At 43.4% G+C, this 20,457-nt stretch overlaps 1 protein-coding gene across 3 annotated transcripts in view; it reads right to left on the bottom strand.

The window, feature by feature from the left end:
* bi (T-box transcription factor bifid) overlaps positions 1-20,252 on the bottom strand; it is an 88,589-nt gene extending 68,337 nt beyond the window's left edge. For 2 of the 3 annotated variants that reach the window (XM_089263444.1, XM_089263445.1), the window contains exon 1: positions 19,034-20,251. In XM_089263444.1, coding sequence (XP_089119570.1) covers positions 19,034-20,079 — 1,046 coding nt within the window. In that variant the 5' untranslated portion in view covers positions 20,080-20,251. Of the gene's footprint in view, positions 1-19,033 lie in introns of all 3 variants that reach the window. The other variant, XM_089263443.1, reaches the window with a different exon arrangement.
* Positions 20,253-20,457: the final 205 nt, after the last annotated feature.

Here is a 20,457-nt window from a genome sequence, read left to right as displayed (position 1 = left end):
ATAGACATATCAAGATATGTGTGTAAATGAATGCGTATATAGATGTACATAAATATGGTTGTAAATATATATCTATATGTATAAATATATAGATACCATTACAGTTATATACATATATCAAGACCGTGGAAGATTATCATTCTTGTATGATAGATAATATATATATATATACTGTATCCCTCAACACTCTATACTCTATATCTCTATATACATATGCTCTGTACTCTCTAAATACTCTACACTGTACCATATATACTCTCTATATACTCTATATATACTCTATCCCTCTACACTCTATAATGTATGCTCTATATCTCTATATATACTCTATTCTTTCTAAATACTCTACATTCTACCATCCACTATCTATATACTCTATATATGCTCTATCCAATTACTTTATATTCTCTTTATATATGGTCTTATGTTTCGCTTATAAGACATTAAACATCTAAAAGTATCTTTTAGATACTGCTGTTGAACAGATGGGCTTTTCCTATCATAAGTATGGCTATAGAGTATTACAGGTAGAGCAAAGATTATTTATATATCATATTTAGTAACATTACCCCAATGAGCTAGGCATATGAAACTCGGATAGTATTGCTTGGATACTTTTTCCAGTAGAAGCACGGTATATTATGAGTTTGAAGTATCTATTAGATACCTTTTTCTCATATTTCCCTAACTGAAATACCTACTTCCAGCTATCTGCGATGCAATACTTAGTAGTAACTCTTGGCTACTTTTCCCCCAATAAGCAGCATGGCCTAGGTATTAACCTTAAAGTATCCATCTACATAGAGTATCTTTTAGCAGCTTCAGATACTGTTGCCCACTTAGCACATTATAGGGTATCTCTCAGCTACATTTTTATTCAGTGAACATAACTCGTAATTGCTTCATCTCTACGACTCTTTAGCCCCCCATATCTCAGATACTTTTCGCCCAATAAGCATGACAGCTGGAGAGTAGCTCTCAGCTCTTATATGCTAGAGATATTACCGATCAGCCTAGCGCAGTCTAGTCTGGTTATCGACTAGTTGCCATTGCTTAGCCAGCTCGGGTAGCTGGCACTGAAAAATGTATCTTTCAGATACAATTAGCTGCCAGCCTGGTGGCGGTGGCATTGCGTGTCGCTCGGCTCCTGTTGCGGCTGTTGCTGCGCCGGCGTCAGTTGTGCTCAAGGACCAAGCGGATCTCTGACTGTCATAAACTGGGCCCAAAAGGACGACCCAGCACAGACGTTCTATCCGCACGCATATTTCTTGCGGTTGCCGCAGCAGCGAGGGCCACTTACAACTGCTGCCGTTTCTTCAGTTTCTTCACTTCGTTTTTTGTTTTTGTGGAACTTTCTTGCCCAGAGCCAAAGTCTACAAAAGGTGTTGACCAAACAGCAACAACAGCAACAACAACTGGCAACAGAGGTACACGCGTCTTAACAAGAACAACAATAACAACAAGAGCCAAGAGAACACTGGGGAATGGTAAGGTGTCTGGAGCCAATGCCGCAGACGAAGGCGCAGCCAGAGCTGTTGCCGTTTGTCCGCTGTTGGCCTGGTTAAAGAACAGAAAAAACAACAAAAAGCAGCAACAAACAACGACAGACTGCGGACAGAGGCAGAGCAAAAAAAAAAAACGTTATAAATAACACGCTCGAGCATTTAACGCGCCAAACATGTGTTCCACTGTCCAATTTGTGGTGTGTTTACTTTTCATCAGCGGGCACCAGGCGAAGGGCGCAACAACGAGGGGGTAGGCAGAGGCAGAGGTAGCCAGTTGCACAAGTGGGCGTGGCTGGGGCCAAACAACGTATTAATCGAAGTGATCGACAGAGCAGCGCGAAGAAGAAAATTCATTTCTCATTCTCTGAGCTCGACTGCATAATGAGAATGCAAGCCACATACATATGTATATACATACATACATACATACATACATATATATATATTCTTATAAATATTTATAATTTATATTAATATTAGTACTGCTCAATTTTATTGTGACTCGAATTAATTAATTTGATTTTTTTATTATTATTTCAATATTATAATAAATAATGATTGAAATAATGATAATTATTAATATTTATTGTTATAATAATTAAAATGATAATAATAATGATATAATTAATGAAAAATATTCATATAAATAATATAAATAATATTAATAATAATAAAAAAAAATATTGATAATAATAGTAATATTTTAAAAAAATTAATAATATTAATAATAATTATATTATTATTCGTAAAATATAATAATTATAACAATAATAATAATGATATAATTAATGAAAAATATTCATAAAAATAATATAAATAATATTAATTATAATAAAAAAAAAAAATAATTATAATAATAGTAATATTAAAAAAAAATTAATAATATTAATAATAATTATATTATTATTCGTAAAATATAATAATTATAATAATAATAATAATGATATAATTAATGAAAAATATTCATAAAAATAATATAAATAATATTAATTATAATAAAAAAAAATATTAATAATAATAATAGTAATATTAAAAAAAAATTAAATTTTAAATAATATTAATTATAATAAAAAAAAAATAATAATAATAATAATAGTAATATTAAAAAAAACTTTAATAATATTAATAATAATTATATTCATAAAAAAAATATTAAAAATGATTAAAAAAAGCTTTAAAAAAAAAAAACCCTGCTGAAAAATATCAATACGGGATTTCTATGTCTAATCAAATTGTGCTTAAATTAGTTTAACATAAATATAAATCCACTAAATGAATAACTCTAGAACACAAAAATATTTCCCCCTTTCAGCTCAAGCCAAAAGCTCTCATAGCTTTAAGAGTGGCCAGGGAATAGGTAACCCCCCCAGTCGAAAATCAGTTCGAGCAGGCAGGTGTTTGATCGAACTACCTCCCTCCGGCTGTGCTCACTTCATCTTCTTCTTCTTCGCCTCGTTCTTCCCCGTTGGGATGCAGCTGAGCTTTTGGCCAAAAGCTCTCTGGCCGAATCAGCTGATTCAGCTGCGTGATAATCGTTGACAGGCAAACACGCTCGAAGCCCAGCGGCTCCTGATAATGAAATGCAGATACCGAAAACCGAACTCCGTGCGGAGCCGGCAGCGAGGGCGGACGGAGTCCATGCCACTGATGGATGCTTCAATGGACAAAGCCAACAACAGGCCAAGCCGAAGGCACAGCGCAGACAAGACAGAGGCGATTGCGAGTGTGTGAGTGTGAGTGTGAGTGTGAATGCGAATGTGGCTTACCTGGCGCTCCAGGCCCATTATTGAACGATCAACAAGAGCAACAACAAAATGTGAATAAGAAAACAACAAACAAACAAACAAAACAAACAGGGTAACAGGGTTGCATGTTGGCTGGATGAGGGTTGCCTCGATCACAGAACGAGAGAGAGAGAGAGGGGGGGAAGAGGGACAGCTGACCTGGCTTATAAATAAGAAGAAACGCAAACAAAGCGTCGATTCTGTTGTCCCTGATGGCAGGCGAACAAAGCGGCTCTCAAGACAGGACATGCCGCAGCACAGACGAATGAGCCCACAGACAAACAGACAGACGGACGGACGGACGGACGGACGGACGAGCAAACAAACGAGAGCGAAGACCCAAAAAAAAAAATGAAAAATACAACAACAACAACAACAATGGGACACTGGATCCCGAGACTTGAGCCTCAGTTGCGGCTCGTTTGGCATATTTACTTTGTTGTTGTTGTTGTTGTTGTTGCTGCTGCTGCTGGGCTTGCGAAGCGGCCAAGAGGAACGCAGCTAGGCGCCGCTGCAGTCGAACAGGTTCAGCGAGTAGAAAGAAACGAGAGATTATTTACGAATTGTACTAAATGAGGCGCTGAATGGGCGTAAGAGTGGGTTTAGTTTGCTTAGCATATATTTCTGCGGGCTAAAGACTGGCGAGTGGCGAGTAGAGAGTAACGAGTAGCGAGAAGAACTTGAAGAGTCCACTTGATAATATGCTGTGCATCGAGAACTAAGCAGATATATGTGAACTATGACTAGAGAGTAGCAAAAAAGTCTATCCCAGCAACGAGTAGTGAGTAACGAGTAACGAGTAACGAGAAGAACTTGAACAGTCCGCTTGATAGATAATATGCTTATCAGATAAGTAAAAGTAATGACAAGATGGTGGCATGTGGCTGTGGATCAATAACTTATCAGATAAGTAAAATTAATGACAAGGTAGTCGCAGAGAGTAACGAGTAACAAGTAACGAGTAACGAGAAGAACTTGAAGAAGATAATATGCTCTGGATCAATAAAAGCAATGTCAAGCGAGTGGCAAATAGTCCATCCAGGCAGCGAGTAGCAAGTAACGAGTAACAAATATGTAACCAGAAGCAGCTCATGGAATAAAATGTTGTTAGACGAAGCCAGCTAAGGAGTAGTGAACGAACAGCTAAAACCTTATATGGAAATATGAAGAGTAAGCGTGAAGTAGAAGTCGCTGAAAAACAGCTCCACCAACGGACCAAATAGCTGAAAGTCTTGCATTCAAGAGAGCGAGAAAGAGACAGCGAGAACTACCCAATGGCGACGACTACATGCGAGAAAAAAGTCTCTATAGAGACTTGCTTCATGGTTTAGCAGAAGCAACGAGTAGCGAGTAGCGAGTAGCGAGTGATGATTAACGAGTAACGAGTTGCGAGTAACGAGTAACGATAGGCGAGCAACTGGTAAGGAGTAACGAGTAGCGAGTAGCTGCATCTCTCCACAATTCTTTGGCGCTAGCTGTCTATCTATTTCTTTCTCTCTCTCTCTCTCACTCTCTCCCTCTCTCTCTCTCTCTCTCTCTCTCGCTCTCTCCCCTTCTCGCTCCCTCGCCTTGGCCCTGTTGATTGCGCACTTGCACTTCCGCTGCTGCTAGCAACGCTGTTGTTGTTGTTGTTGCTGTTGCTGCTGTTCTCTTGGTCGCTGCTGCGATTGCCAGTGCAACAAAATAGCAATTGACAAATTATGGCCAACTAAAAGTAATTACATACGACGAGGTGCGTGCGCACACACACACACACACACACACAACAAGACGGCGAATAACGACTTCTCGACGCGTTAATAGTACAAATAATCAAAGAGTGCAACAACAGCCACAGCAACGGCAACAACAGCAACAGCAACAACAACAACAACAGCCACAGCAACAACAACAACAACAAATGCAACACTGTCAACACTAAACATACACTTTATATTAATTGTTTTTTATTAGCGCAGTCTCTGCTGCTCAGTTTCTGTATTTTTTATTTTTTCTTTTCCTTTTTTTTTTTCATTGTAGCCGTAGCTGAGATTCATTAATAATTCAAAAATTGCACATGGCCGGCGGCAGCGCAGTCGCTGCGTGTAATCGAGTTGTTAACTCAAAGTGACAACGAACGTGGCGGCGACGTCGGCGTCGACAGCGATAGCGGCAGCGACAACGGCAACGGCGACGACAATTAAGTGCAGTCAACACACGATCACACCAAAAGCAAACGCAGCAAAGCGCATGAGAGTTGGAGAGTTGGAGAGCGGCCGGCAGAGGATGCGGGCAGAGGGGGCGAGAGAGCGCGCAAGAAACTTGTCGCTCTGCTAACTGCACTTGCTGTTGTTGTTGTTGTTGTTGTTGCTGCTGCTGTTGCTGTTGCTAGCGCTGTTATTGTTGGTTGCAATTGCATTAATGAAATCAACACTTGCTGTGGCAGGCGCAGCTGCAGAGACGCGACGTCGACACGCAAGCCTCAGCTGTGACTGTTGTTGTTGGTGGTGGTGGTGGTGGTGCTGTCGCAGAGCTTTTGGCAGCTAAAACATATTTCGCGCCTTTGTTGCTTAACAATTAATATCAACAACAACAAAAGCTGAACTTCACACTCAATTAACACGCTGCAGACAAACAACAACAGAAGCGCACACAAACACAAACACAGGTAGGCACAGACACACACACACACACACACACACACACACACACACACACATACAGCGCATAAAATACAGCAAAAATGCAAAACTTTCAGTGCTGCATTTTGTTCATTTTTTGAGCGCACCACCCACACACACACACACAAAAGCACAGACACCGCCACATACACACACTCACTCACTCACACAAAGCTTTTGTTTGGCGTTAATTGACTGCACAAACACACACACATACACACACAGACGCGCGCACGCAGAGAGCGGGAGAGTGAAAGAGAGTGCGAATTTGCAAACAGCCGGCAGCAGACGCATGCAAAATAGCGTAAAGCTTAAAAAACAACAACAAGGAGAGCAGGAAAAATGCATTTGCTGCTGTTGCTGTTGCTGTTGCTGCTGCTGCTGCTGTTGTTGTTGTTGTTGTGGCCAAGTAGTTTAGCAGGCAAAGCCAAAGTTAACAGAGGCATGAATGAAAACTGATAGCGCACGTCATTGACACCTATAACGCAGCAGCGCCGGCAGCAGCGCCAGCAGCAACAGCAGCAGCAGCAGCAACAGCACCGACGTCGCGTCAGCCGAATCCACGAGCCATTGAGCTCAACGACTGTGGGTGGTGGTGGTTAGAAGGCGAGCACAAGCATGGACTTAGGCTCGCTCGTTCACACTCACACTCTCGCCTCACTCTCACTCCCTTGCTCACTCAGTCAGTCATTCTACATGCTCTCTCTCTCACTCCCTCTTCTAAGCTCTGCTTCTTTTCATAGTGGCTCTGGCTTTGCGTGCGTGCGTAATTGCTTTTATTTTACTGTTTTTTGTGATTCCTCTTTTTTTATGTTTCTGCTGCTGCTGCTGCTGCTGCTGCGTGTTAATTTCAATGCAACGTTCCTACGTAGGTGCTACATAAATTTGATTTTTATTTCTCAGAAAAAATGAATTTTTATTCATAAATTTCAAATGGGTATACATATTGTGTGTGTGTGTGTGTGTGTGTGTGTGTGTGTGTTACCAAAAACGTAATCTCAGTCGCTGTCGCTGCTGGCGTCGCATCAGGCACACAGAACACGCAGCGCAGTTAAAAACGCACCAAATAAATGTTTCATACAATTTGTACATATAATATATTTAACTTCTTCTCGACTCCACAGAAATATTAAATAAATAGCTATAAAGGGAGTGTGTGAGAGAGCCAGAATTACCTTTACATAAATATGTATAAGCGACAATAAAAAGAGGAATAAAACCAAAGCAGCAGCTCGTCAATTTTTGCCACTTAAAATTCATAAAGCGTTTTCGTTGAAGCTGACAGCGCAGCAGCAGCATACAGCAGCAGCGGCATGCGTGCGAGCGAGACAGCGCGAGTCAAGTGGAGAATTGAAATCAAAATTAATAATCAACACCAAAGCACAGCGCAAATGAAGGAATCACAAGACAAAAAAAGCTTTCATAACAGCAGCAGCCGAAGCAGCAGAAAAAAGCTCGATCGCTCCACAAGGAAAGCAACACACACACACACACACAAGCACACACTAACACTTGTAGACAATATAAATAGCTATACAGAACCTGCTTAGTGCGTAGCTTATAGATTGAACGCTTATACAGCCAATTAGTAACTCTCTCTCTCTCTCTCTCTTTCTCTTACTCTCACACTGTTAGGCCCTGACACACATCTGTCTTAACAAGTTTTGTTTTTGTTCTTTCTTTCTTTTGCACTCATTTCCGCGAAAATTGCACAGCTCAGTGAATAGCTCAATGAGCGCGCTGCGAGCACTCGCTGCTCGCCCGACAGCCGACAACCGACGACCGACGACAGCCGACGACAGACGACGATTGAATTGCCCGAAGCAACGCGCATCCTTCCTTTTTCTACCTACACTGAGCCAATTAGCGTTCTAATCAAGTGTAAACTAATGCTAAAAGCCAAGCCGGGTTTGCGCACAACGCGTGAATATGCCACGAGACAAAAGAGCAGGCGAAGCAACCAAAAAAAAAAAAATGAAAAAAGCTCGCAGAGAGGCGAGGATCGTCTCAGCTAATTTGACTAATTTGCCAGCTTGAGAGAGAAAGAGAGCACACACACACACACACACACAGATCTACGTCTGCAGATTGTCGTCGTCGTCGCTGCTGTCGTTGTCGTTGTCGTTGTCGTCGTCGTCGCCTTCTTTGATCTGCCAGCGCACATCTAGGAAATGTTTGTCAAATTCATTGGACCGTTCTCATTGTTTTTGACATTTCTTTTTAGCCGAATGCGGCGTCGTTGTCGCTGCTATCTGTTTCGCTGGCTCTTCTCGCATCTTGCTTTCACCCGTCCCTTTTGCACTTTCACGCTGTGCTGCAATTTTGTTTGCATTTAGCTACTGCTGCTCTAAAACGCACACACACACACACACGCACACATGTGCTGCCTGCGCTCTCTGCTCAATTTGTTTCCAAGTCTCCAGCCCAGTGTCTCTACACCCATTGACCTTCTCATTCGCCCGCTTTGCCTTTGGCTCTCAGTCTCCAATTCACTTTCTACACACAGGCAGTGCTTTTACCCTGCGCTCGTTCTCTCCACACCCACCGGCAGAGCGACCTTCTTGTCATGCCCTGCTGCTCTCCTGCTCTTCTGCTCCTGCTGCTCTACACGTCGCATTTCGTCAGGCATTGTCGTTATTTTTCTGGCGCCAAAAAGACGCCGTCGCAGCTTTTTATTATATATACATATATATATGTATATTTTTTTAATTTATTTTTTGTTTTTGTTGCTGGCTCCATTCTTCCTTTTCCTTTTTGTGTTCTCTTGTGCTGTGGTTCTTTTTGTTTTTTTTTGGGGTTCCTCCGTTCGCCTGGTTCTGGTTCTGGCGAATCGAAGTCATGTTCTTCATTATGAAGCGGGCCCGTCAACAAGATCATTATGAGCGCACACATATAGAACGCTTTATCAATATGATCATCATTTTTGTTCCTCTTGTCATCATATTTTTCTCCTTTTTGCCATCTTTGCTTTATGCATTTCATGCATACTTCACAAAATGTATGCAATATGCGTTTAATATTCAATTCTTGTTCCTGTTCCTTTCTACTTTGTCTTGTCCTTCTGCTGCTGCCGCTGCCGCTGCTGCCGCTGCTGCTGCTGCCGCTGCTGCTGCTGCCGCTGCTCTGCTGCCGCTGCTGCTGCTTCTTCTACTTTGTCTGTTTGTCTCTGCATCTTTGAAAGTTTCGACTAGGCGACGTTTTGTCAAGTACAGTTGCGCTCGCTGGCGCCCCCCAGCGCCACCTGTCGGCCTTAACAGCGGAGACCAAGCGACAGCGGCAGAGGGGTGGCAGGGGGGGGGGGGGGGGTCACTAAAGAGAGACTCATTAGGCAAGCGGAGCGTGTAAACAGCGGAATTCTCGATTTAGTTAGCCACTTAGCGGCATTTTGTTACCAATTTCAGATTGTTGTTTTATGCTGTTGTTGCTGTTGTTGTTGGTTTTTCGGGTCTCGGTTTCGGTTTCGCTTGATGCCCAATTTCGGAGAGCCGCCCATTAAGCCAAGCTTTGACTTCCGCTGCGTAGGCGACGGAAGCGTTCACTTAATTAGCTTCTTCTGCTGCTCTCCCCCTCTCCCCCTCTCTCCCTGTCTCATTCTGTATTTCGTCAAATTAATTTTCATTTAATTTTAAGTGGGCGCAAATGCAATTTAAATTAACAGCAAACCCAAAGCCAAACGCAAACGCAAACGCAACGCGCCTGCCCATTAACCGTTAAACATTATTTGATAAGCGTTTATTATGCAAATCGTTTGTCAAGCGAACGCTCTGCGCCCAGCTCTTCCTCTGCTTCAACCCCAGCCCCTGCCCCTGCCCCTGCTCCTGACCCTGGCCTACTGCTACTGCTGCTACTGCTGCTGCTTCTTCTTCCTTCTCTTCTTCTGCCTTTGCTGCGGCTTGTGACCCTTTCGGTTTATTGCATTTTTATTGTAATTTGTGCATTGTGTGTGTGCTGGAGCATACCCTGTACGCAGTGCTGGAGGTGGGCATATTGGCTTTATTAGCTAATTAGTATACAAATGCGTAGCTCTATGTTTTTTTCTCTATCTCTCTCTCTCTCTCGTGCTTTTTCACTAACTCTACCTCTCTCTCTCTCCATATCTGTCTCTCTTTATTTTTCTTGCTCTCTATCTCTGTCTCTCTTTATCTCTTTCGCTCTCTATCTCCGTCTCTCTATCTTCCCGCTCTCTATTAATCTACCTCTCTCTCTCTCTCTCACTTTGTCTACCTCACGATCTCTCTCCCTCGCTATCCCTTGCACTCGCCTCAGCTCTCCTGTTTTTCAATTTTTGCTCTTTTCCCTTTCTCACCTTTTCTCTCTGTCTCACCCTCTCTCTTCGCTCTTTCTCCCTCTCTCTTCATTCTTTCTCCCTCTCTCTTCTCTCTTCACTCTTTCTCCCTGTCTCTTCTCTCTTCACTCTTTCTCCCTCTCTCTTCATTCTTTCTCCCTCTCTCTTCTCTCTTCACTCTTTCTCCCTGTCTCTTCTCTCTTCACTCTTTCTCCCTCTCTCTTCTCTCTTCACTCTTTCTCCCTCTCACATTTTCGTTCACTCTCTCACTTTCTCTTTCTCATTCTCACATTCTCTTTCTCTCTCTCGGTCTCACTCCTCAGTCTATATCTCTTTCAATTTTTCTTTCTTTCTATCTCTCTCTCTCTCTATCTCTCTCCCTCTGCTTTGCTCATCTTATCCACCCAGGGCAGCTGTCAGTCGAGCATACCCGTACACCCACATATACTCGTACTTTTCCCACTTTACCTCTTTTCTTAACTTCGCTCCCAACATAACCATCAATCTAATTAGATCTGAGAAAGTTTAGATTAGTTCTCAAATTATTAGAGCTATACTAAAAAAAAACCCCGCAAGACCGTTTCAGCTATGAAACGGTAATAAAACTCAGGCGAGAGATACACTTTTCTGGCCATAACTCGAAATCGCCTATGCACAACCCCAAGCCTATCATAATTCCAGATGTTAAATATATGAATATAGGCAAGCCTCTATAGTTGGAACAGAGAAGTCATTGGATATTCATAGCGCTGGATGTTAGATAAGTGCGTAATCTTTGGTTTATTGATGGATCGTTTATGGCCTGGCCAATTAGCTGGCTGATTAGATGGCAGCGATTACGAGGAGCTCGCCTCCTGAATAATGCACAAATCGCTGGCTGGATGGGTCAGGTGTTTCGCCCCGATGGAGCACTGCAATTATTATGCATTTTTCATGGGCCAAAATTGTCGGGCAAAAAATGCCAGCAGATAGCCAAGCGGCCAGCCAGGCAAATTAAGTGCAATTTGTATGTGGATAGAGAGGGGCTGCGGGGGGGTGCCAGGGGTACTCAAAGGACTCAAAGGACTAAAGGCACTTGCCACGCATTTGTCAACTTAGCACATCGCGAATACCCGAGCCTAGCCACGCCTCACCTCGCCCCGCCTCGCCTCGCCTCGCCTCGAACTTCTTTCCGAACAACAATTTCAACACAATTATGAAAAACGCTTTTTGGGGGGCTAGCCAGGGGGGGGGGCGGTCGTTGATTGGGCAGAGTCAGGGTAGATCCATGGCGAGTGTGTAACAAAATTTTCGACCCTCCCGCCTCTAATGACTTTGGTGTGTGGCAGCAGAAGAAGAAGAAGAGGAAGAAGAAGGAAAAAAATACAGCGCAAAGCGTGTGGTAAATAAAAAAAGGAAAACTGAAGAACTGTAAGTTGAAGCAAAGAAAAACCTTAATATGAAGGAAAAGCAAATGCGTTACGCCCATTTAATTGAAGTTGGGGGAGGGTCTGCTAGGGTGGGGAGGGGTGGGGCGTGCCAGTGCACTTTGATTGCCCCCGAAAGAAAACGTCAGCTGAATATTTACCCAAAGTATCGCAGCCAGGTCGTGGCAGCAGGAGCAGCAGGAGCGGGAGCAGTAGCAGGGGGAGCAGCAGGAGCCGAACCATTTTTATTTATGAAAATTAAACAAGTGAACTTTGACAGGCGGTTGCTCACAGGGCTGACCCCTCGACCCCGCCCCCTCTGCCCACAGTAGGGGTTTTTAGCTGGACTTTGGCTGGGGGGGGGGGGGGGGTGGGCTGGGTGTAGGGGGTGGGACTGCGGCTGCCTTTCGGGCCGTGTCATTAAACATTTGTCGAGCCGATGCCCTGGCCCGATCCCTTATAAGTTATAACACATTAACGCACGAAACAAACGGGCCTGACATCAATTACAGTTGGCGACAGGGACAGGGGGCGGGGCAGACGGTCTGCCAGCCCAGCGAATGATGCTCGTCTATGCGCTGTCGTCCTCAATTGCCGACTGCGAATGGCAAAAAGCGAATCAAAGCAATTCATCTAGGCGAGGAATATATATATATATAGGGCATCTGGGGTAGTACGAGGAAGTCAGAAAAAGATCTCAGAAGTAGATAAAGAGAGATCTGTATCTATTTGTCGAGATCAGAAGAAAGAGATCTAGAGCGAGAGAGCGATATCTATATCGATAGGAGAGCGAGCGAGAGCGAGAGCGAGAGAGCGAGAGCGAGAGAGCGATAGCGAGAGCGAGAGCGAGAGCGAGAGCGAGAGCGAGAGCGAGAGCGAGAGCGAGAGCGAGAGCGAGAGCGAGAGCGAGAGCGAGAGCGAGAGCGAGAGCGAGAGCGAGAGCGAGAGCGAGAGCGAGAGAGAGCGAGAGCGAGAGCGAGAGCGAGAGCGAGAGCGAGAGCGAGAGCGAGAGCGAGAGCGAGAGCGAGAGCGAGAGCGAGAGCGAGAGCGAGAGCGAGAGCGAGAGCGAGAGCGAGAGCGAGAGCGAGAGCGAGAGCGAGAGAGAGCGAGAGCGAGAGCGAGAGCGAGAGCGAGAGCGAGAGCGAGAGCGAGAGCGAGAGCGAGAGCGAGAGCGAGAGCGAGAGCGAGAGCGAGAGCGAGAGCGAGAGCTAGAGCGAGAGCTATACGATATCGATAGCTACGAACGATAGCAGATCTATACTAGTATCGATACGCGATTCGAGAGCTAGAACAGAACTTAGCAGAGCTAGAGAGAGAGCTATAGCTAAGCTATATCTATACATAGCTATCAATAATCATAGATTATAGCTATATCTAATCTAATCATCTTCAATCTAATCTATATCTATCTATCTATATCTATTCATCTATATCTATATCTATATCTATATCTATATCTATATCATATAATCTATAATATATATATTCTATATCTAATCTATATCTATACCTATATATCTATATTTCTACATACTGTAGGGTATATGGGAACTATCATATCGGGCGATAATGCCAGCTGCTTGATTCTTTGCACTTTCACGCGCCAAAAAGGGTTGTCAAGTCGGTCGAGCGAGTCGTAAAAGCAAGAGGCAAAAAAAACACCTGCGAGTCGAGAAATCATTTCAATTAATTGATAAGTCCCAAGAGCGAAAGAGAGAGAGAGAGAGAGAGAGAGAGAGAGAGAGAGATAGATAGAGGGAGAGATAGGGCGGCTTTGGGGCTAGGCAATTTAATTGCCAGCGACATTTTGTCGCGCATTTGCGAGTCGAATAACAAGATTCTAATTGAATCAGCGACAGACGCGACTGTCGGCCCGCCCCTGATTGGGCGAGAAAGAGGAAGAAAGAGGGAGAACGAGGGAGAGAGTGAGAGAGGGAGAGTGACCAAATGCTGGCTGGCTCGAATCGCAGTCAGATGATTCGAGCAAATCAAATGAATTACGACACATTTTGACATTGCGATTCGGAAGCCAAGCGAAGGGAAAATCGCGAGTCGTGGGGAATTTGGAGAATTTCCTAGAAGGTGACAATGTGAGTGCTTGAATAAGATTATTCGGAGATTATTCAGTATGCAGCTGTGAATATGCGTATCAAATTAGATTGAATCTCGGCTATATGAAATATATATATAGACGCTATATTGTGTGAATACTTTGAATATTTGAATATAGTCGCATAGTGAGTTCAAAAAGCGATTCGCGAATGACGAATAATGCATATGAATAGGCTTACGAATGTTGCTATGAATATTAAACGAATGTTGCTATACGAAGAATTCGTATGAATTCATTTAGCTGAAGAAGTGAATACATTCATATTGATATGAATGTATTTTAGTCAATAGTTGTTTTATAAAATGAATGAATGAATTAATTAATGAATGAAAGTCGCAGTGAATCACCAACAACTATTCAAATGAATATATGAATATGTGAATGAGCTGAACACATTCGTATTCACTAAGTATTCACATATGAATGAATAGCTAATACAAGCTGTGTGAATAGTTCATGATTCATAGTGACAATTGCATGTATTCACAATCCAAAATATGTATCTTTGGGTGTATTCACATGAATGAATGCACTGCACAACGCTCGCATTGAGCTCACTATTCGAGCTACTCATATTACGCACCCACTCAGCGCTGCTTACACTCATTCACAGTGCACTCACTGACATCGGATGTGAATAAGAAGTGAGTGCGTGCAATTAAAACTTGAGCATTCAAATGTGAGTGCTAAGTAAATAAATAAATAAGCTAACAAACAGCAAACACTCATTCACACTCGGCTCCAACTGTCGAGAGGTTGCTCAAGTAGGGGCACCAGCAGGCAGCAGGAGACGGGGAGCAGGGAGCAGGAGACGGGAGCTGGTTATTATTGCTGCTGGCGAATAACAAAAACAATAATTTTGACATTGATGATGATGATGATAATAATGATGATGATGATGATGGTTGGTGGTGCTGGTGGTGCTGGTGGTGCTGGTGGTGCAACAACAAACAACTTGTAGTTTTCGCACTAGCTGGGCGGTCTGAGAGGGGGAGGGGGGGAGGGAGGCTCAGTGTAGGGAGCGACGTCTCAATGCTATTTGCATGCCAACAACAGCAACAACAACAACAACAACAACAACATGCAGCAGGCGCATGTGGCGTGCACAAAAGTTGCAACTTACACATGTGGCAAGCGCCTTGCCACAAGCTGCGGCCGTCTCTCTCTCTCTCAGTGTGTGTGTGTGTGTGTGTGTGTCTGTGTGTGCACTGTACGGTAGAACAAATGAATGAGTACTTAAAAAACTTTTTACAAGCCACTCTAAATGTGATGGGGGCAGCAGCAGGAGGCGGCAGGAGACGTGTGGAGAGGGGGGGGACGGGGGGGTAGCAACAACAATTGCATATTAGGCGCAACACTTTCGCAGCATTCAGCTGCTGCACGCTGACCCCGGCTCAGCTCATTAGAGAGAGTGAGAGAGCGAGAGAGGTAGCGGCTGTGGGCGCACAATGGGCGTGGCAGTTGGAGTGGTTATGTTTATGGATGGCCACTTGGTTTAGTTTCACACTTGAGCGCCAGCTGCTAATGAGCTTAAGGATTAACGAGCGAGAGAGAAAGAGAGAGACAGAGAGAGAGAGCTAGAGAGAAAGAGAGGGGGAGTGGGTGAGGTGGGGCTAGAGTGGGTGCAATAAACTTTTTGGCGTTAAGCGGCGCAATGCAAGTTTGCATATTTATAGAGGCGGCGGGTGCGTCTGCTTTGTTTGGGCGCGTCAATGGTGGGCGTGGCTAGAGTACGGCCAGTTACGCCCATCGGCAGGAGAAACTTTTCTTTTGCGAAAACTATTTTTGCAAATATTTGCTTAGCTTTTGGTGTTGCAGCGGGCAGACCCTAAACAGCCACGCCCACCGCCCACTAGCCGGCAGGGCATTTCAGACCGGAGGGGGGGGCTGAGGCGAGCTTAAAGCGCCGTTCGAGGCGTCAAAGAAATTTGTAGTTTGGCAAACAAAAGCGAAAACGCAATGAATCATTGAGTGAATAAGCGAATAAGTGAATAAGTGAATAAATGCCAAAGCTGTGAAACAGTGGGCAGGCATAAGCTGAAAATATAATGGGATAGAAACGAGCTCAAAACGAATGCTCAAAGCGCAAAGAGCTCAAATGAATCAATAGCAATTGAGTGAATGAATGAATGAACAAGAGCAAGTGAATCATTGACAGTCGGGAAGCAAATGAAACATGTGAATGCATCAATATGCACTCGCTTAAATTATACTCAAAGTTGCCGAGTATAAAAGCAAATAATATTCATATGAATCATATGAATATGAATTTCGAATGCAACTCTTTTACTATATTCACTCATATATATTCACTCCGAAACATGAGTTGAGTTAAGTTCAACACGAATACTTAAGAAAACAATCAAATCAAGCAATGAATAAAAATGAATACAACAAGTATTCAAAGCCTCAAATGAGTATACGTACTGAATGAATGTTTGAGTGCAAGTGAATAACTGTGATAGCACACTCACACATATATGCATTCAAAATGGATTCGTTTGCTTAATGAATGTATTCATGAGTGCCAAGTGAATACTTGCAGGCATATGAATCGTTGAAGTACTCAAACAATATGCAATGAATACAAGTGAATACAACTGTTGTACTATGAATATACTATGAATATACTATGAATACAAGTGAATACAACTGTTGTACTACCACATTGACATGGCATGTCCACTCCTGAGTGCACACTCATGAGTGCACTCGCTGACTATTCAGCGCGTATTCACTTCAATTCACTTGAGTCATTCACCGTGGCTGTGGCGCACTTCAGTTGACACTCGCCGAGATGATTCAGTTGCCATTCACCAGACACTCATATGAATAACGCTCGCTCTCTCTCTCTCAAGTAGGTGTGAATCTTGAAACGCATTTTCACGCGCCAGCCAGAGCCAGAGCCATCCTTATCCTTAGAGAGGATAACGAAGGCACGCACAGACAGAGGCTGGTGAATATACATATCCTTGCGAGGAATCACCCACTACGCCAGACTGAGACAAAAAGAGAGAGAGAGTGGGAGAGAGAGAGTGGGAGAGTGGGAGAACATTAGTACGTTAGGATGCTTGAGACGCCACACGTGCTTAAGTAGCTGGCAAGGATAAAGGTTGCCCGGGCTCGCTCGTCTCATCTCTGCCCACTTGAGGCTCAAGCATTGACCTACGCGAAAACGGTGTCCGTTCCATGGGCCGGCCCGCATGGTCATGGCCAAAAAGATGGAGCTAAGAGCTACGAAAGCAACTACAAAAAGTCAGAAAGTGCATCAAAGAGAAGGTAGGACGAAGGACGAACAGGAACAGAGGAACGAATCAAGCAAGTGAGCATATCTAGAAGCTCCTGAAATACCAAGATGCGAACTACATAAGCAGCAAATAGAGCATCCATTGGGAAACTGGTATAGCCATGTAATGGGAGAAGATTTTCCTTCAGATAGGAAAAGAGAGCTGAGGACGTTTAGGTCAAAAGAGCATTAGATATTATATAAATCCATGGAAAGCTGACAGAGATATTGATGAGCAGAAAACAGAATGAATGATCTGGCAACGCTGTCATGAACTTGGGAATAGTCACGTCCATCCGAATAAACTTTATGTCGAACTCTGCAGCATTTAATTGAAAATCCAATGGGTAACTAATGAGTATTACTAGGTAGTTAAAAACTATTAAGGACTAAGAGTTTGAGGTGGCCTAAATAAAATTTGATTTACAGATATACATATATACATACATACATACATACATACATATATGTATATATTATAGGTAAATATATATCACACAATTTATAGAGTTTTATATAAAAGAAAAACTCCATATAAATAGTGAGCTGTACGAGGTATACCCAAGCACTAAATGGACAATTGGAATTGGCATTGCAAGGTAAAAAGTTTATAAGACTTGATATTGATATTGATATTGCTCAGTAGGGAGAAGAATCAGGAAGGAAAATAATCAAAGTAAACATCAGAACTGAAATTGAGAAGCTAAATTAGATTCCATAAGTTATATAAAGCAAAGCAGGACTCCTTGGATGTAGACGCATATCTAGGGAGAGCTTCTATGAACTGCTTGTGGAATAGGTTTGTAGATCTGTTCTTTTTTTCCGATATATTCCTAGACAATTCGAAATTATGCTCCATACAAAATAGATTCCTAATCAAATTGCAAACAGAGGCTACACTGGGGATTTACGTAGGTAAAGGCAGCTGGAATTAGACTAAGACTATGTAGGAATCACAAGGAGCTTTCCTTTTGAAAGCTAGAAAAACTATCATCAATCAAATGAGAATTTAATAGAATTTAGTATTCTCTATCAAAATATATATTCCGCATAGAGTTTACACACATCTCATCTGGTTTGCAAGCCACTTGAAATGAAAGTGAAGCCCAGAGATTCACTTAGAAATTGGAATTCATATCACATCAATTCGTATCATAGATCACATATCTTTATATCAAAACTTTTTCTTGTAAAGTGTTTTTTTATCGTTTCACAAATTAAAGTTGGATTTAAGCGAGAAAGAAATATTCCTCGTGCAGTAAGGAAAACAAAAATATTCCACTTTTTAGAGAATTTTATTAGATCTAAGGGAAGAGCACTTCAAGCTGGTATTATGTATCGAAGGATCGTAGAGAATTAGTTAACTAAGGAGTTTGCCATTATAGACTTTATTCTCACATTCTAATAAATATTCCAAATAAAACACAAATTACAAGGAGAGAAAGGGGGCCAAGGGGCTATGAGAGCAAAGATCTTCCAGACTTTCTTTAGCTAGAATATATTCACTGAGTAAGAACTCTCTATATCACACAGATCTTGCTCGAATTGGACGTCATAGAAACAATTTTTTTTTTACAAATTGTTTTCCCTTTCAAGAACTCACAAATCCTAGGGGGTAAGCGAAGAATCGTTGAGCATAGATCAAGGATCGAACTCTTGATAGATTTATATGAAGCACTCTTCGATTTCAATTTAAACAACAAGGATAGGTCACTCCAAAAATATATATGTATATATATATCACATAGAGATTCAGATTAGAAAAATCCTATTCAAATTGTGGAACTTAGGGACTTTCACTTGGGGACTTTCACTTTCAAGATCTCAAGAGTCAATAGGATTTCCTTGAGTGAGAGGTCTTAGTGATCTATTGATCAATCGGCAAAACCTTACGGGAAACCCCAGTCAACAGCGTTTTGCAGGGCTTCTCCTGCTCTATATCACTAAAGTTCGAACTGGTTTTGGATCGATATTATCGTGGACACTCTGCTTACCTGCCGCTCTTGGTGATGACCATTTCGGTGCCGAGCTTGTGGAACTTCTCCCATAGATCCTTGCCCTCGAGCGTGACCTTGGGATCGTCGACGACGCCATCGTCCTCGGGCTGGAGGGCGCGCAGCGGTCGCATCGCCGGATGCAGCTGATGGGCGACGGCCGAGGCGAGCACCACGTCCTCGGCGGTGGTGTAGGCGGTGCCCAGCGGATGGTGGGCGTGCGGATGCGCTGGATGCGGTGGGAAGCGCAAACCGCCGGCGGCGCTATACAGCCCCGGATGATGCGGCCCCGCCGGACTGCCGGCCAGTGCGGCAAGCGCTGCAGCTGGAAAATATGGCGGCGGCGGCGGCTGTTGCTGCCCCAAGTGCTGTTGCTGCTGCTGCTGTTGTTGTTGTTGTTGCTGGGGCAACGGCGGCGGATGCGTGGGATGCACTGGATGCTGTGGCAGTCCAGCTGCAGGTGGTTGCTGCTGTTGCGGTGGCTGCGGCTGTGGCGGCGGCGGCGGCGGTGCAACGCTGGGCGAGTGGTGCGCGGGTAGAGACGGCAGCGGCCCAGCGGCAGCGGCAACTCCAACGGCCGGCAGCGGCAGCGGCAGTGGCGGCGGCGGCGGCGGCGTTGCCGTTGGCGTATTTGCCTGGCTGCCGCTCAATCCTGATTCGCTGCTGTTCAAGTGATTGTTGTTCTTGTTGTTGCTGTTGTTGTTATTATTGTTGTTGTTGTTGTTGCTGTGATTGCTGAGCGGGGAGAGTTGCGAGGGCGAGCCGCGAAAATTTGCAGCACCGCCCGAGCCTGGCGAACTGAGAGCTTGAGCTGTGTTGTTGTTGTTGTTGTTGCTGCTGCTGTTGTTGTTGCCGTTGTTGTTGCTGTTGCCGTTGTTGTTGTTGCTGTTGCTGTTGCTACCCGCCGTCAACAGCGACGAGACGCTGAAGTCAGTGGGTCTTTGCGAGAGCTGCAGAAATGGATGATATGCCATCCCATTTGCGAACCTGGCGAATGGATCCTCAGCAGACTGATGAAGTAGCAGCTCCTGGACGTCGTATCTCATTACATTACAATTTACAACAACATGTGCGTCACGCAATAAATTTTACAAACTACGTTACGAGTTTGAATTCGAGTTTGAGTTCGAGTTCGAGTTCGCCAGTTGAACAGGTACTTGGATATATATGTATCTCTCTCTCTATCTCTCTATATATCTTGCTAGATATATGTATTTATATATATATTCAATATAAATATAATTGATTTATTTATATAATTTTTGTTTGCACACACTCACACACACACACGCACATATTTGTGTAGTATATTTTCGATTTTTCTTTGCTGTTGTTGTTGTTGTTATTTTTGCTGTGCTTTATATGTTTCATAAAAAAAATTAGATATATATACATATATTTATTTTCTCTTTGTAAATTTTGCT

The sequence above is a fragment of the Drosophila navojoa genome, chromosome X, assembly GCF_054131105.1.
Source record: "Drosophila navojoa isolate 15081-1374.11 chromosome X, UAZ_NAV_1.0, whole genome shotgun sequence".
Classification (NCBI taxonomy): domain Eukaryota; kingdom Metazoa; phylum Arthropoda; class Insecta; order Diptera; family Drosophilidae; genus Drosophila; species Drosophila navojoa.
Note: the sequence above shows the minus strand (reverse complement) of the source record. Positions and strands in the feature narration are given on the sequence as shown.